The following is an 18,383-nucleotide window of genomic DNA, read 5'->3' as shown; positions in this document are numbered from 1 at the left end:
GCACCTCTTAGTTCCTGTAGCTCCTTGGACTATGCTTGTGTGTCCTGGATTTAGAGGACCATGAGCTTGATTGAGACCTGAATACTGTGCCCCAGTATCTACCATGAACCCAGTGGGAGTCCCCTCCACGCACAGAGTTACTCAAGACTCGGGGAGGGGTGCCGAGCCCCATCCCCATCAGTTTCCCTCTCCATTCTCCCTTATAGAAATCTCCCCCAGATGGTCCCGCTTATGGAGTTTTCTCCTGATATTGGAGGCTGCCTGGTTAAAAAAAGAGAGGACTACAGCTGACCTGTGTTCATCTGCCTCTGGGTTTATAGGGGTGTATTGCCTATAGGCATCAAATAGCCTTTCCAGATACGCGGCTGGGCTTTTGGTTTCTCCCTGAACAATTGTTTTTACCTTAGCCAGATTAGTGGGCCGTCTTGCAGCAGCCTAGAGACCGATAATTGGAGTCTGGCGATAGACTCAAAGACGCTCCCTACCTTCTGCCATCCTAAAATCCCAATCTGGACGCGTGAGGGGGAACGCCTCGTCGATGGCAGGTTGAAGAGTAGTGGGCCTCCCATTTTCTCTGAGGACGTTCTTCCTGGCTTCATTAAGGATCCGCTCCCACTCCTCAGTGGTGAAGAGGGTGTGGAGCAGCTGCTGGCAGTCGTCCCAAGTGGGGCAATGAGTCAACATAATAGATTCCACCAAACCTATAAGAAACTTGGGGTCTTTAGAAAATGGGGGCTTTGGGTCCTCCAGTTATAAAGATTGCTAGAGGAGAATGGCCAGTATTGATACTGTTGGTCATCTGGGCTGCCAATTGCTCATATCGGCAGCACTGGCACAGCCCCTCCTGTGGTGGAGGAGGGGGCCTCTCCTATTCAGTCCCTATTTCCCCGAGACCTTAGCTGCATTCCCCCTACTTCTCCAGGCCGTCCCTCCCCTCCAGTAGAGGAGTCTGGGGAGGGGGCAACCACTGGATTCCCATAGGGACCCCCTGCTCTCTCCCCTCCTTCATAGGCTGCCCCAGCTTCACCTCCGTGTGGAACCATGTAAGGTGGCGGCTGGTCTGCAGGTAAAGGGGGGTAAAGGGAGGAGCTCTCGGGGAGAACTGGTGGAGCACTAGGTTCCCCGTCTCTGCAGCTGGGGGACCTCAAACCTTCCTGGGTAACCATGATGGGGACCTTCGATGGGCAAGCGTGAGGCTCTCTCACCAAGAGGGGCTTCAACCAGGATGGGGGATTCTCTACCAAGTTCTCCCACAAGAGGATATATGGGAGTTGATCCGGGTGGCCCTCTGGGTCAGGCTGGGTAATGACAGCCTTGACCTTGCCGATGGTGTCCAGGGAAAGGGACCCCTGGGTCGGCCAACCTACTCCAAAGGTGGGCCATTCAATAGAGCAGAAAGTGCCAAACTTACCCTTCCTGATGCCGGGGCCCAATTTCAAAGCCTGCTCCTTCACCTCCAAGAAGTGAGAGAGGATTAAACTTTTAGGAGTGGCCTGAGTCTGGCCCATGTGCCGGTGCCAGCTGGCCAAGACAGACAGTACCTGAAAGGGGGAGTGAGGATTGAAAGAAAAAAAAGAAGACAGGAAAGATGATGCTTGGGAGGACTGACAGTGAATACTGCATCCCTGTTTTATTTCAGTTCCACCTTTTTATACAGAAGAACTCAATTAGTTTACAACTGCTGTATTTCCCTACCTGTATCTGAGGGCAAGGCTTCCTTGATCTTTTTGTTTACCACTATTGCCTCAAGGTCAGGTATTGTGAGGCTCTCCAGAAACACCTTCCTCCTGAATGGGCAGGTTAAGTACTGGTTTGCATGACACAAACTCAGTAAACAAGGCTGCCACAGCTCAATGATTAGCAGCTCCCGACAACCTTGTGGGTGCTAGGAATCGAACCTGGGTCTTCTGCAAGAACAGCCAGTGCTCTTAACTGCTGAGCCATCTCTCCAGCCCCTTGAATGTTTCCTTTAAGCTTTATCTAGATGTCAACCCTTCCCCCCTAAGAAGGTGCTCCTCCTCAGACTTGGTCTTTCTACTAGGGCCCCCAGAGAATAAGAATTGTCCCATCCCACCTTCACCAGGCTGTCCAGATCCCATATATTGGTTCTACCTCTGTCCTAGGAAAGGCCAGCTCTCTTACACTGAGCACTGAGCTGTGACAGTCTTTCCAGAGAGCACATCTTTCTTTAGATGGGGGATCCTCCAGCCTTCTTCAGTACCCTGAGTAAATGGACAGGAAGGACCTTGCATGCCCACCTGTCTGTGGAGGTGTATTGAGGTCACTTTTTCCCACACTTCCATCTCATGACCTGCCTGTCCCTTCACATGTTGCTACAAGTGAAGGTAGCAATAGCTACTTTAACTCCATCATCTTAAATGTCAAGGGGACAGACTAGGGTGGTTATGCTGAAGATATGACATGAAGAGATGACAGAATTATCAGGGCCCTAATCCTGGGCTGTTACAGTGTGTTACAGATCAGGCTACAGTCAGGACTTGGGGAAGGACAGTTTATGGGGACACAGAGTAGTTGCTTTACCCAGCCTGGAGGGAGAGTGGGCTCAGAGAAGGATGAGCCAACTGAGGTCTGAAGGTAGGTGTCTGGTGTCTCAATCGGGGAGAGATGGTTGGTATGTGCCTGGCACGACTCTTTCCTGTTATCTTGTGTAAGCAGACATGTCTACATGACATGACACAGAGCAGGTCAGGCTCCGGGGGCTGTACCTCTATCTCTTTAAACAAGTACATTCAAGCAGTAAATTCAGACAAGCAGTAAATTTCTCTTTCCCTAACATTACCAACTTTATAAAATGTACATACTAACTTACATTCATTGATAATGGGAGTTTCAATTGCTTCATAGACTCACATTTGATATTATTTGTTATTAAATATAAGCCATTTTGATGGTTGGAAAATAGCATTTCACTGGGGCTTAATTTTATTTCCTTGCTGATTTATTAAATTGAGTACATTTTCACAGTTCATTGTTAACATATCTCCTCTTTTTCTGCAGTTCTGGGACTCAAACCCAGTACTTCTCAGATCCTAGACAGTCTACCATGGAGCTATACCCCAACCCTATACTACATCCTTTTTATGCATGTGAATGCCTGTTAAGCCTCATGCCCATTTTCTCTTGCACTCTTGATTTATAGAGATTCTTTATGTGTCATACGTACAAGTCCCTTATCTGATTTGAAGTATGTTCTATTTTGAGACCTCCCTTTCCACTCGCCTAAAGATATCGTTTGCCAAATAGAAGTTCTCAATATTATTGTAGCTCAACTTAACCTTTTTTCTTTTACATTTAGTACATTTCTGTTCTGTTTAAGAAGTCTTTGTTTTCCCCAAGACTGTGATAATATTATCCCATGCCTTCTTCTGGAAGATTTTCATATTTTTATTTACAAGTTTCACAGTTCCATAAGTGAGATATATATACATATGGTACATATTAGCTAAAATGCATATAGGTTAATATTTAATAAAACTTTCTATATAAAGAGTCCCAACCTACCTTCAACTTCTAAAAAAATTCTAGTAAAAACTCAAGAACACTTCACAGAGATCTTTCTGTTGCTAAATGCCCATGTTCTGTGCATGAGTGTAACAAAATTATAGCCATGACCAGGTTTTTAGAGGCCAGAAAAGATACAAAGTGACTAGAATCCAGTGCTCTGTGACTGGGATTGTTGTGACATTTCCCATACACTCTGGAATGGTACCTCACCTCCTGTTTGCAAACTGGCTCATCTTGACTAACCTGACTATTCAAAACCAAGGTAAGACAAAGTCCTTCAATTCCTAGGCACAACAGGGTGGAGGTTGCTTATCCAAGCTCTTTTGGAGGGACCTCCAAGTTCGTTGATTCAAGAGCTTCCCAAATGCTTTCGATGATCCTGTTAATGCTGAGTCCTCCTGTATAGGGCCGAGGCCCATTATCTCACTACTTCTCAGAGCAGGTCTGCAGGGTAAGCTTCTTATCACCAGTCAATACCTGGGGAAAATGGAGGCAAGGCAACATAGCTTAGTGCCGAGTGCTGGGGCTTGAAGGCTGGCAGGCTAACTCCGAAGATGAATAGAAAGCAAAGTGCATATAATTGGAATGTCCTTCAGCCGGAGGAGTCAGCTGGATAACCTCGTGTGGGGATGTGCCTTCCTAGGAGTGTTTTGTTTTGTTTTCAGAGAGTAATCATTACTCTGGAATTAAAGGGAGGGGAGGGGGCCAACGCCTCAGTCTCCTGGTGCTCGCATGTGTCAAGTGTACTTACCATATGTCTGAAAGCAGGAAGGAAAAGCACTCAGGTGAAATTCAAAGGCTTCCAATTTAGGCAAATTTTCAACACTTGGAAGAAGAGAAAATACAGTGGGATGGGAGGGAATTAGAGCAGAAAGAAGCAAACTAGTAAGTATCCTGATTGAAAAAATGCAAATGAAAACCTGGGGAGGGGGACTGCATGTAAGGTGCAGCACTTGGGAGCCCTGCTCTGGCCTAATGCTGCAGCTCCGAGACCAAGCTGAAGACAAAACAGCTGCACACATCCAGGGCACTGTGGTTCTAAACATACCCTCCTTGGCTTGGAGCAGGGGGTGTGTGGGTGCATGAATCCCTCATAGCTTTGCTGCAGCTCTGCTTCAGAATTCACACTGAGATGGATGGGTCCTGTTTTGCAGCCAGCCAAAACAGAGGAGTGCAAAAGCGACTTTAGGAACCGATCATCTCCAGAAAGTTATCACCTAGGTGGGGCTCAGGGAGGCTGCAGCATGTGGGTCTCTGCCCAGGAGTGAAACCCATGGCACCTACTAAGCTCTCTGTTGCTTTTCTGTAGTCTGTCTTTTCATTCTCTGAAACAGGATCGTTCCTCTATTCTACCTTGTGCTGCACTATCAGAACTCACCCAAGACTTTTATCTGAATCTTCACAGGGAGAAAGACACAAACTTACTGATGTAGTACTCCTACCAAAATTCAACTTCGACTTGAAGTCAATATGAGGAAATATACAAACCCATGAGAGATGTTCTGGCTGACATGACAATGAATTCTTTTTTTTTTCTAATTTTTACAAAAACTTTACTGAGAATTTCATACATGCATATAAGGTGTTTTGATCAAATCCATACACACCCCCTCCTATCCAACATCGCCCCTCTTAAGAGGTAACCCTAAAATATTTTAAGGATTAGATACAAGCTCTCAAATACCTTTGACATTTTTGGCCTTTGGAACAGAGTATGTTGCTAACAGGCCCAAGGACATTTTGACTTTTAGCCAAGAAACTGGCTACATTTCTTTGGAGTCTTTTTAAAAAATTATTTATTTATTACCCAATTAATTAGAAGAAGCATTTCATTACAACACCATTGCCTTTTTCGTAACCAATTTCCAGGGTTAGATGTATCTTTTTCAAAATTGGCTGTAAATTTTTAGGTTTACAGTTGAATTAATAGTTATACAATATTGTACTCAGTATAAACCCTATAAGACATAAAATTAAATGAGGTTTTAACCTTTAAAACAGATCTCCATTTCATTATTAAAATACACAGTTTCATACAGAAAAATTCATTTTTAATGCAAGTGACATTAAGATGTTTGCACATGTGTTTCTGATCTCTATATCTGATTATTACTAGACACAGTCAGTTACTTTCTGAGCTCCTTGGCATCTGAGCATGGATATAAAGTCACCAGGTAGATTTCAATGGTAATGTTTTTCACATCTATTAATTATTAAGGAGCAAATTTTATGCTTTGAAGAATTATTATTTTTTAATTTTTTAAATTTAATAACCACATGATTAGAAGAAGCATTTCATCATAGCTTTAACATATTCAGTAACATACTCCACAGCAAGAATACATCTCTTTCAAAAGTGACTGTGAATTTTTAGGTTCACAGTTAAATTAATACAGTTATAAAATATTGAACTCAGTATAAACCCTGTAAGATATAAAACTGAATGAGTTTTTACCCTTTAAAGAAGATCTCCATTTCATTTTAAAATATGCTGTTTCCTACATTTTTTAATATTTTTTTTTAGGAAAGCAAAGATACACCTCTTTCAAAAGTGGCTATAAAAGTTTTAGGTTCACTCTTGAATTAATACAGTTATACAATATTGAACTCAGGATAAGCCATGTAAGATATAAAGTCGAATGAGTTTTTAACCTTTAAAAAAAAGATTTCCATTTCATTTTAAAATATACTGCTTCTTACAGAAAGACTCATTGTTTTTGCTACTAACACTGAGATGTTGGTGCATGCATCTCTAATCTGTATGCATCTGATTATTACTAGTCATAATCGGTTGTACTCGGATCTTTGGCGCCTGTATATGTCTATAATGTCATCGGGTAGATTTCAATGGTAGTTTATCACCTCTACTAATTAACATGATGTAAATTTTTATGCTTCCTCCTCAAATATAATACATTTTTTATTTGTTGATTTGTGTGTGTGTGTGTGTGAATCACACAGAACATCCCCAAACCATCTTATTCAACTATACACCCACTTCCCAGATGGCACCCTCCCATAGCTTCCCTCCCCCCACTAAAGCCATTATATTCTGTTATCCCTGCTACTATCCACTGTTTTGTCGGCACCCCCAGCCATTCCCCACTACTTGTCCATCTGGTTAATTTAGTCAGCCTATCTAGAGGTCTTTGTTTTAGGAAGGTCAGCTGTTCTTCATCTAGCAGTAATCAGTTGTCAATATTCCTTTAGATAAGATTGGGGTCTGCTGTTCATTTTCCTAGTTCTATGCTGAGTTACTATCTGGGAGTCCCCTTGGCCACCCTGGCCAACAACTCAAAAGAAGTTATCTCCTATCTGGCATTGTTGCTATGTAGCCTTTAGCTATACATATAGACTCTTAAAAAATTATATTGGCCCCTTTAATCTTTGGTTATACTTTCCTTTTGAGTGTTTAAGGCCATACAGTTGGCCCAGATAAACCAATTTATTTTTACTCTTAAGGTCGTTTGAGGATCTGTTCCTCAGGGGTCACACGGGCTTGGGAGGAGCTCCTGGCTCCTTTTTTTTACCAGTTCTACCTACGTGAAGATAAGTCAAAGGTCCTACTCGACCATGGCTAGCTTCGCTTGGAAGCATGGAGGAAATGATTCCTCTTTGTTGATCCTCCTCTTTGTAGACTGGACACTGGTTCAGGTCCATCTCATGGGGTCTCCTCGTCCTTCTTGATCAAGATGACAGGTGACCCACCACAATTACAGGACATTTTGGGAGATGCTCATAGACCCCTGGAACTAGTCGACCTAGGAGGGCAAGGAGCAAAAACTGTCCTTTATGGCCCTGTGACCAAATTAGTATAGGCCTCAAAGTATGTCTGTTAAACATACAAGAAGATTAGTTCTACCAGTCTGGTACTTTTAATTACTGCATGTCATGTAGATAAATCTTGGACAAAGACCAATTGTTCTCAGATAAACCTTACCTAGACATATATTTCTTGATCTGCTACGTATAATTTGTCAGTAGGATGATAGAGTAATATGGTTCCCTCTGGTTTTTAAAACTAGCTAGGCCTTATTTATTTCTCTCATTCTCTTACCCCTCTGTCATGGTTTTCCCCCTTAAAGTGCCATTTCCCCCCTTTCTCCCTTAATAATACCCTTCTCCTACGGTCCTACCTCTCTTGAGCTCCTTCTTTCCCTTTATCCCCTAGATTCCCTGTATACCCTTCCAACCCCCCTCCCTTAAACTAACCCAATTTTTATCCGTATCTCCCTTATTAAGGCCTGTTTCCTACTGTTATTCTCTTTCAGGTTCTTTTCCTTTACCTCCCTGGTTCCTTTCCATTATTCTGGTTCTTGTAGTTATGTCTGGATGCATACGCACTTATCAGGATTTGGTTCTAGGATCCACATATGAGGGAGAACATATGTTGATTTTTTTTTCCTGAGTCTATGTTACTTCACTTAGTAAATCAGTGTCATGAAAGGCTGAAGGATTGCCTCTGATTAGAGAAGTCTGCAGAAACTTGACAACTAAATAAAGTATGGTTCTGAATTGGAAAAACAAACCTTACCATAAGGGATAATATTAGAATGATTGGCAAGGTTATAGATTGTTGGATAACACTATTGAATCAATGTTAAATATTCTCAATTTGATAATGGTACTGTGATTGTATATCCTTGTTCTTAAGGAGGTATAAATTGAGGTGTTTAGAAGTAAATAGTGGTGGTGTCTGTAACTTACTATAATTCAAAAAGAATGTGTGTATGTATGTAGGTCTACACGTGTGTATGTGTGCATGACCACACTTCTAGTCTTAAAAAAATGCAATCAACTGAAAATCACCTAACACTTCTTGGATGTTGATAGAGTATGTGGTGTTCTGATGTCTTTGCAGTCATGGCAATTTTGATTGTGCAGTTGTGATTGTAAAGACAGTAGGTGGTAGACCCTGTGTGTAGATGTAGCCCAGAAGTGTTTGGTTTGAAATTCTCATAACTATAACCCTCATCATCACCTGTTTCTCCTAGGAATCAAGGGCAGAGAGGTCGTTGTACATTCCTCCTACGTGGAGTTCCATGCTGTGGAACAGGCTTTGATGGACTTCTTAAAACTCATTGCTCTTGCCCACCACTGATTCTCCTTTTTATTTAGGTTGAATCAGAGCTGTTTCCCTTCCCTGCCTTTCCCTCTTTCTAGAAGCTCCCTCTGCCCCTGGCTCAGCAGAGTTCCTGCTCGAGTCTCTACTTTCTGAATCCCATTAGTGTAATGAACTGCTTAGTAAAGCACATGAGAGGCTAAAACACGAAATAATTTCAGTGTCATGGGCACATATATATCCAGAAGATGGAAGAAATTGCCAGCCTTAAACCTTTTGCTGTAGGGCTAGAATAGAACAGGACAGATTGGGGGGATTCCCCTTTCTCCAAGCGTATGCAAAATCCGGCATGCCTATGGAGACCAGAAAAAAAAAAGTCTCCTCCAAGCTAATCAGAACCATAGCAATGTCGGAACCACAGCTGCTCATGCAAGTTCTTTTTGGGTGATCCACATTCATAGGCACCAAGGACGGTCCTGTTACAGGCTTTTCCCCACTGCCAGCTAAATCTAGGTTTTAAATACAAAGTGTGCATTTCAAGGACATTATGTGGATTTGTGAGAGTGCCTAAAGGACTTTGGGTCTCTAAAAATGAGGAATAAATTACAAGAAAATATATATATGGCATTTTCATCAGTGACAGTTATATTGTCACAGGACAGAAGGAAACTGGTGATTTCCTATGGATGAGCATGCTTGCTGGAGCTACGAAAAAACAAAAAATGCACCGCTAAGCAGGAAATGGAATAAAGAAAAAAGTGGTTAAAATGGTGCCAGCTCAAGAGTCTCATCCTCAGAGCTGAGGAGGATGTGTGCACCTCTTCTTACAGCTAGGAAGAAGTGTCTGCTAGTCACTCAGTATGGCAAAGGGAGCAGATCTAGAGTATGCTGGGGCAGTCACAGAGGCCGCTAGTGACAGGATGCCATTCACCTAGGGTGTGAGATGAGCTGAGTGCGGTGATCCTAGGTGCCCATCTTCCTGTGCCTCCAAGGGCACTTACAGTAGAAATCATCTTTTTCTTACCTATGAGCCTCCCTAGCAGGTTACACATCACAAGACTTTCCCACCTGTCTCCTAGGTCCTTCATCCTAAAGCGCCATTCAGATAAATCATGACCCTGCAGTTCTGTAGATGTCTAATGAACAGCTTCCCATTTTTACTTAGTGCAAGATTTGTGTCTGAGAGTAGGGAATTTAAGAGGCAATGACTGTCAGATTTCTGAATTTTCAACTATGCTAGGCACAAGGTGAGCAGGGCCTCTGTACCTATTATGTACAGGGCCGTGCCCAAAGACCTGCAGCTGGTATCCATAGCCTACAGATCCAGAAAGGTGAAATAGTTCATATTTCAACATTATAAGGCCCAATGTTTGTGCTACCTTGTTAGTTTTTTTGTATTGTTTTGTTTTGTTGTAACGTTATCATAAGACAATTTGTAAACACATGAAAACTATTTACTAAGAACTCCAAATACATATCACTGAACATTGAGGACCAGCAGCATTCTGTCCCCTTAGTAACTTCTTCCCACTTCTCCCTCCTCCCCTCCTTTATTTGGGGGCAGGATGGTGTTCTTTGTTTATTTGTTTTTTGAAACAGGGTCTTACTCTATCTCAGATTGGCTTAGAAATCATAGCAATCCTATGTCAGCCTCCCAAGTGCTGGGATTATGACATGATTTTTCACTAGATACTTGTTTTATCTTTAGATTCTTTATCTGCATCTCAAAATGATAAAAAAAAACATTTATTTTATATAAACACATCATTAGCCACTAATAATAAGAAAATCCTTTTTAAAAAAAATATATTCACTGTTTCTTGGGACCTGAGAAGAGTGCTCAGCAATTAGGAGCACAGATCCGGGTTTGATTTTTGGCAGCTAACAACCATCCATACACCCTCTTCTGGCCTCTGCAGTCATTGCACAACATGGATGCACTTACATGCATGCAAACAAAACACTCATACACACAAAAAAAATAAATTTAAAAAATTTAAATCATTATTTCTTAATATCATCAAATTCTGTCTGCAAATCTAACAGTCTATAAAATGTCCTTTCCTAAGTACTTTATTTTAATCACAATATAAGTACAGTATAGTCTATTATTGTTGTACCTCCTAAGCAGTTTTTATCTCTTTGTCTCTTTTTAAACAATGTTTAATCTTTTATTTATTTGTTGTATTTGTATATGTAGATACATGCATATATGCCATGGCATGTGTGGGGTGGTCAGAGGACAACTTGTGGGAGCTGGCTCTTTCCTTCTACCCTATGTGCTCTTGGGGACTGAACTCAGGTTGGCAGTCTTGACATTGCCCTAATCTGCTAGGCATCTCATTAACCCCTTCTTTGTCTCTTAACAAAAGCTTTCTTCTCCTCCTCCCGACCTCCTCCAATGAAAGTTACTACTTAGAAAGTTCCACTTTCTATATTTGGCTGACTGATACTTGGTTGTGTTTTAACTTGAATCTGCAGGGTCATCTGCAGGCATGAATCTAGGCCTGCAGTTTTGACTAGATTCAAATTTATTTACTCATTTATTCACTTATTTGCTTGCTTACTTTTAGCAATATTATTTCTAAAGGGTTCCCACATAAAGTACTGTATTTTATTCGACTAGGCTTGTGTTGATAGAAAGTATAGTTATCACCAATCCTTTTTCCCCTAGTACTGAGGGCTGAACCCAGGCCTTAAACAGGCTAAGAAATCACTCATTCACTGAACTATAGCTGCGGCCCTTGGTGTTTTTGAGACAGGGCTCCTTTTCTGTGTGAAGTTCAAGCCAGCCTTGAACTCACAGTCCTCCTGACCTTGGCTCCAGAGTGCTGGGATTGCAGGTGTGTGCCACCACACTTTGGCTTATTGCCAATCCTTTGCTAATCAAGTATGTAGTTTCTTTAAAATCATCCAATCCCATTATTCAAAGTTCTCTGATGGACTAAAAATGCCTTTTCCTGTGGTGGAGAGGTGCCACATTACAGCAAAGACAAGCTGAATAAAGACAAGCCTGACCCCTTGATTAGGTTAAAAGCAGGAATGAGCCTGATCTGTTCTAAGAATTTGTTTCTTTGGATTTCTCTCAGAGCTCTCCTCCCAGACAAATAAATTGAAGTAAATCATCCACCATGAAATGGAGAAGAAATAGGAACCTTGTCTTCTCAGATGATTTTCCCTTTCTGATCCCTACTACCCCAAACAGCATACACAACCATAAACAGATGCTATCAGTCTAATTCCACCTGTTTGCAACATACACAGGGAATAATCCTTTGTTTGGTGTTCACTGCTCTCAGTGCTGGATATTTTCACAATGTACTCGCACATACATTATTCTGGGTCAAGAACAAAGAAGGGTCTTGGGGGATTAAAGCTGTATACAGCATTTAGCTTACAAAAAGAACCCAAGGCCTATTAAGATTGTTTACATTGGGGGATGGAGATATGGCTCGGTGGTTAAGAACACTGGTTGTTCTTGCAGAAGACCTGGGTTTGAATCCCAGCACCCATATGGCAGCTAACAACTGTCTATAACTCCAGTACCAGGGGATCCGACAGCCTCTTCTGACCTTTACAGGCATGGCGAGACACAGGTACACTTACCTATATGCAGGCAATACATACATACACATAAAATTAAAATAATAAATAAATTTTTTTAAAAAGATTGTTTACATTGGAAGTAAGCTTATATAGTGTTAAGTTACATAAGTGATCTCAAAACATAAGATTAATATTGATTACAAGGTTAGGAGAGATTCGCAATTATAACAGAAGGCAGTCCAAAAAAAGCCATTCCCGCCTTTGAATCCTAAGCTAATCAAGGGCAAAAACTTAATTTACTATTATTATTTGTGGTAGCTACCAAAAAAAAAAAAACTATACTAAATAAGATTATGCATAAGCATTTTGTGGTTTTCCAAGTATATATTTGGTAAAGATGACTAAAGATGGGATTCCTCCTAAAAGGGTAGGTCATATCTAATTTTGCTAGACAGCGAATCAAATTACTCACTCCAATACTGATTTACATTGTTTCTCCCATTAGAAAGAAGCCAACAAAACATACAACTGTGAAAATTTAGGTCTCAGAGAAATTCCTGCCACTCTACCAAACTCAACAGAATGTTTGGAATTCAGCTTTAATTTCTTGCCTACGATTCAAAGTACAACCTTCAGCAGACTCATAAATCTCACCTATCTGGATTTAACCAGGTATGTATTTATGTCTAGATGTGCTACTGACATTTTTCTTAAGTAAATCCACAACGTGCATCCAAATTGTTTCCAGTATCTTCTCTGGGAGCACAAAATGAAGCTGATTGTCCCGAATGTTCATTTATGCCATCCCATGGAATACTTTTAATACTTTTCTGTAGGTAAAATCTACTTTAAGCAAACATCACTCAATGAAGCGGAAAGGGTATTATTCTCAGGTTTTTGTATCATCAGCACTGTTTAGGAAGTTCTAAGGGATATTGATGGCAAGACTAAATAAATCTTATACCAAAACAGATGCCATTCTATGCTACATCTTAGTATAGTTAACTGTTATCAAGTAAAGATATTTTAAATTTTTTTTCAGAAGAAACACCCCTCTATTAATTTTTTGTTTGTTTTGCACAAATTGGATAGAGACTTCAATTATTTGTTCCGGGTAAAAGCATGATTCCAGATAGTGAAATACAACTTGGTCTGAGAACTAATGGGCAGGGGCATCAGAAAAAATGAGGAAAGAAAACAAGGGGGTATAGAGCATGTGTGTGTAAGTGGGGAAAGAAGCCCGGCATGTTCATGACATCTTCACCCCCTGGAACAGCCCTACAGTTTGGTCTCTCTACTTAAACTCCTGCCAGGTGGAGAATGCACATTCATAGTTACATCTCAAGTTTGTAAGCACCATTGTGAGGTGGAAAATATCACTGCCCACTTGGGGTTAGATGAGAAAGCCATCAGTATGCATGTGTGCACACACATGTGTGTGTTTATGTGCACATATGTGCAATCTAATATTTTTAGACATAATGCCAGAGTGCTGTTCCCTGAATCCCTACTACTTAATAGTTCAATGGAGCATTTTCCCATATATTGTTTGACTCAAAAAAGTCAAACTGATATAAAAAGAGGGCCAAGACTATAGCCCAAAGGTAGACTGTGTGCTTAGCATGTGCTGGATTTAATCAGCACCTCCTCCAAAGAAATTCAGCAAAAGTTGTATCTTGCCCATGATAGCACCAATGTATATATTTATATAACATATGTTATCTATTGTCTTATATATGATATATTTTATGTTACTTTAAATAGTAAATTTTAAAAACCCCAGGCCGGTGAGATGGCTCAGCAGTGAAGAGCAACTGGCTGTTCTTGCAGAGGACCTGGATTCGATTCCAGCACCCACATGGTGGCTAACAACCATCCATAACTCCAGTTCCAGGGGATCCAGCACCTTCTTCTGACCTCTGCAAGCACTGCACGACACAAGTGCACTTACACACATGCAGGCAATAGGCAATACACTCATACACATAAAAAAAATAAATAATATATGTATATATATATTTATATTTATAAATACCTCTGAATGTCTACTCTAAAGGGGCAAGGAATCTGGTATAAATTCCAAATTAAAGTGTTTAGAACTGAGGTTGTTCATTAATTCAATGGACAATTTTGTGCCTATAAAAGAAAGTTTTCATGTTTGAGTTCAACAATGTATATTATTTTGCTACTTCAAAAAGAATGGATTTGTTGGGCTGGAGAGATGACTCAGTGGTTAAGAGCACTGGCTGTTCTTGCAGAAGACCCTGGTTCAAATCCCAACACCCACAGGGCAACTAGCACCGTCTGTAATTCCAGTTCCAGGGGATCTGACACCCTCTTCTGACTGCCACAGGCATTGTACAACACGGGTGCACCTACCTACATGCAGGCAATACACTCATGCTCATGAAATTAAAATGGACAGTTTTTTAAAAAGTGAATTTGTTAATTCATGTCACTGTGGTGTTATGTGTTCTTTTGTTCTCAGAGAAATGATTGTTAAATACTCTTATCTTTCCAAGGTGCCAGATTTACTGGATACATGAAGATACTTTCCAAAGTCTTCATCAGTTGAGCACACTTGTGCTAACTGCAAATCCCCTGATATTTATGTCAGAAACAGCACTTAATGGGCCCAAGTCACTGAAGCATCTGTTCCTCATCCAAACAGGAATATCCAGTCTTGAGTTTATCCCAGCGCATAATCTGAAAACCTTGGAAAGTTTGCATCTTGGGAGCAACCATATTTCCTCCATTAAGTTCCCCAAAGGCTTCCCAACCAAGAACTTGAAAGTCCTAGATTTTCAGAATAATGCTATACGCTACCTATCTAGAAAAGATATAGACGCTCTACAGCAGGCCACTAACCTGAGCCTTAACTTCAATGGAAATGACATTACAGGAATTGAGCCTGGGGCTTTCAATTCAACTGTCTTTCAAAGTTTGAACTTTGGAGGGGCTCTTAACTTATCAGTTATATTCAATGGTCTTCAGAACTCTACTATTGAATCTCTCTGGCTGGGGACATTTGAAGACACTGCAGACCAAGATATTAGTTCAGCCATGTTTGATGGTCTCTGTGAAATATCTGTTCAGAGAATCAACCTGCAAAAGCATCATTTCTCTGACCTCTCCTCTGCCACATTTCAATGTTTCACTGGCCTTCAGGAACTGGATCTCACAGCCACTCACCTGGGAGAATTGCCCTCTGGGGTTGTAGGCCTAAATAGACTCAAGAAATTAGTTCTCAGTGCAAATAAATTTAAGGAATTGTGTCAAATCAATGCTGCCAATTTTCCCTCCCTTACACACCTCTACATGAAAGGTGGCTCAAATAAGCTAGACCTAGGTGCTGGCTGTTTAGAAAAACTAGAAAACCTTCGTCAACTTGATCTAAGCCATAATGATATCGAGACTCTTGATTGCTGCAACCTGCAACTCAAAAACCTGTCCAACTTGCAAAGCCTAAACCTGAGCTACAATGAGCCCCTGGGTCTCCTGACAGAGGCATTCAAAGTATGTCCTCAGCTTGAGCTCCTAGATTTGGCATTTACCCATTTACATGTTAATGCTGCACAAAGTCCCTTTCAAAACCTCCAATTCCTGCAGGTCCTGAATCTCTCCCACTGCAGCCTTGACACCAGCAATCAGCATCTCCTAGCAGGCCTGCCAGCACTCCAGCATCTGAACTTACAGGGGAATAACTTTCCAGATGGAAATATCCAGAAGACCAACCCACTTCAGACAGTGGGCAGCCTGGAGGTTCTGATTTTATCATCCTGTGGTCTCTCCTCCATAGACCAGCAAGCTTTCAGCAGTCTTGGGAAAATGAATCATGTAGACATGAGCCACAACAGGCTGACATCCAGTAGCATCGAAGCTCTTAGCCATCTTAAGGGGATCTACCTCAATCTAGCCTCCAACAGCATTAGCATCATCCCATTTAGTCTCCTCTCCATCTTGTCCCAGCAGAGTACCATTAATTTAAGAGACAATCCTCTGGACTGCACTTGCTCAAATATTTACTTTTTAACATGGTACAAAGAAAACCTGCAAAAGCTTGAGGACACAGAGGAGACACAGTGTGCAAATCCCCCATCGCTGAGGGGTGTTAAGCTATCTGATGTCACACTGTCCTGCAGGATCACAGCTGTGGGCATTTTCTTTCTCATAGTATTTTTATTCTTGTTTGCCATTTTGTTGGTTTTTGCAGTGAAATGTTTTCTCCGGTGGAAATACCAACACCTTTAACTGAAGGATTCCAGAGAAAGCAGATAAATGTGTTTAGTAAAACTGTCCTAAGTGAAGAAAACTGTCACCTGCAAGTATTCAGACTTTTCAAGAGATTACAGCATTGCTAGTCTCGCATTGACTGTGCTTCTTTGAACTTAAATAAGAGTCCCCCACAGTGGGTAGAATGGGGCTGGAAGGCCAGACACTGCTGTGAGATACAGAGATACTTCCTATATGAAAATTGATCCCCCAGGAGGTCATGTACCATTCACTCACTGAATCCTTTGCAGCAGCCCCATCTTGTCCCTGAAAGATCATTGGCCCTTCCGCTTGGCAGCACTGGGGCCATCCCTCAACTCTCTTCCTCTCAGGGTTCTGATATTTTGCTTGAGGCTAAGTTCTCTGTATTGCAGCCATTTGGGAAACCTAGTCCTGGGCAGAGTCTCAATGCTTATTTTCAATGACAGAAAGAAACACACACACACACACACACACACACACACACACACACACACACACACACACACACACACACACACACACACACACACACACACACACACACACACACACACACACACACACACACACACACACACACACACACACACACACACACACACACACACACACACACACACACACACACACACACACAATGAATTTAAAAGAAAAGACTAAGCAAACTAGATTCTATTAATCATTAATTGCCTTCTTTGATTTCTAAGGTTTCTAAATTGCTCCTAGGATGCAGAGAGTACAAAAATTTAAAAGCCCCCCATCCCTGAAGTTTGGAATTTCCTTCACTTCATAACAAGGAGGCCCCCTTCTACCTGGTGTTTTAATTCTTAGGTTGCAGATCGAATTTAGAGGTAGGCTGTGGTCCAAAGTGTTTGTCTTAACTGGGTGTCCAGTCTTTGGACCTCTCTCCCACAGGAACAGGGAGATGAATTATGGTTTCATTCCCAGGCTGGCTCTCCAAAGCCTATTCCCCTTGGAGAATATCCAAGATCACCTTCATAATGGAACTTAGTGAAATGCATTGTCCTTGCACAATAGTGGTCAGGAACATGATAAGGCCAGCTCAGAAGAAGAGGTTTCTGTCTGCGAGGTAGGGTCAGCAGAGTTTTTATGGCAGGGACAGATGGGACGGGGCCATTGAATGCAGATAAGCAAAGAGTACAGGCAACTGGTAATGCCATAACTTACCTCCCCAGAGTCCTAGAATCCTTCTGATGCAGGGCTGTATCTTCTGAGCTCTGGATGGCTGACTGTGAGCTCCTAAACTCAGTTGTTGTGTGTACAGTTACCCTTCTTTGAATTCAAGGATTCAAGTAACAGTGGATTGAGAATATTTGAAAAAGATTGCACATGTACTAAATATATATACAATTTTTCATTTTGTTATTCCCTGAACAATATAACAACTGTTTACATAGCACATATTACACAATAAGTATTATAAATATTCTAAAGATGATTAAAGGTATACTGGAAGGTATGTATAGGTAATATACAAATGCTCTTCCATTTTTACATAAAGGACTTGAACATCTGAAGATTCTGGTATCTGTGAAAATTTCTGAAGCCATCATTCTCATAGAAAACAAGGATGACTATATAAGGTCTTGATTAAATTCCATAACCAATTTCAGTTGAGAGATGGTAACAGAATAGTTATGAAATACCAATTGAATACCAAAGAACAAGAAATCAATGATTATATTCAGTCAGGATTCGCTAGCTCCTTTGAGGGCCTAAAAGTCAGACTTCCTAAGAGTGGCAACCTGGGAACCAGATTCTTTGGCTCTTCTCCACCCTGGGCAAAGCTGCCCGATGAGGGCGGCAGCAGTGCGTGGACCTCTTTCCTGTTTAGGACCTTCAGCCTTTCCTACCTGCTTCTTCCTTCCCTTGAAAGACTTTCTGTTCAAGTCTTCATGGTGGTTCCTTATAGCCCTGAGATTTCCGGGCTATTGTTTCCTCTTTTGAGGGGGGGTGTCCCTCTAGAGCCAATCCA

At 41.4% G+C, this 18,383-nt stretch overlaps 1 protein-coding gene across 1 annotated transcript in view; it reads left to right on the top strand.

Moving 5' to 3' along the window:
* The window catches only part of Cd180 (CD180 molecule), a 26,220-nt gene extending 9,338 nt beyond the window's left edge, over nucleotides 1-16,882 (top strand). Inside the window, exons 2-3 of the mRNA XM_008838832.3 lie at nucleotides 12,639-12,805; nucleotides 14,656-16,882. Coding sequence (XP_008837054.1) covers nucleotides 12,639-12,805; nucleotides 14,656-16,384 — 1,896 coding nt within the window. The 3' untranslated portion in view covers nucleotides 16,385-16,882. The remainder of the gene's footprint in view (nucleotides 1-12,638; nucleotides 12,806-14,655) is intronic.
* Nucleotides 16,883-18,383: the final 1,501 nt, after the last annotated feature.

This window comes from Nannospalax galili, unplaced genomic scaffold, assembly GCF_000622305.1.
Source record: "Nannospalax galili isolate Female #2095 unplaced genomic scaffold, S.galili_v1.0 scaffold518, whole genome shotgun sequence".
In the NCBI taxonomy this organism is placed as follows: domain Eukaryota; kingdom Metazoa; phylum Chordata; class Mammalia; order Rodentia; family Spalacidae; genus Nannospalax; species Nannospalax galili.
Note: the sequence above shows the minus strand (reverse complement) of the source record. Positions and strands in the feature narration are given on the sequence as shown.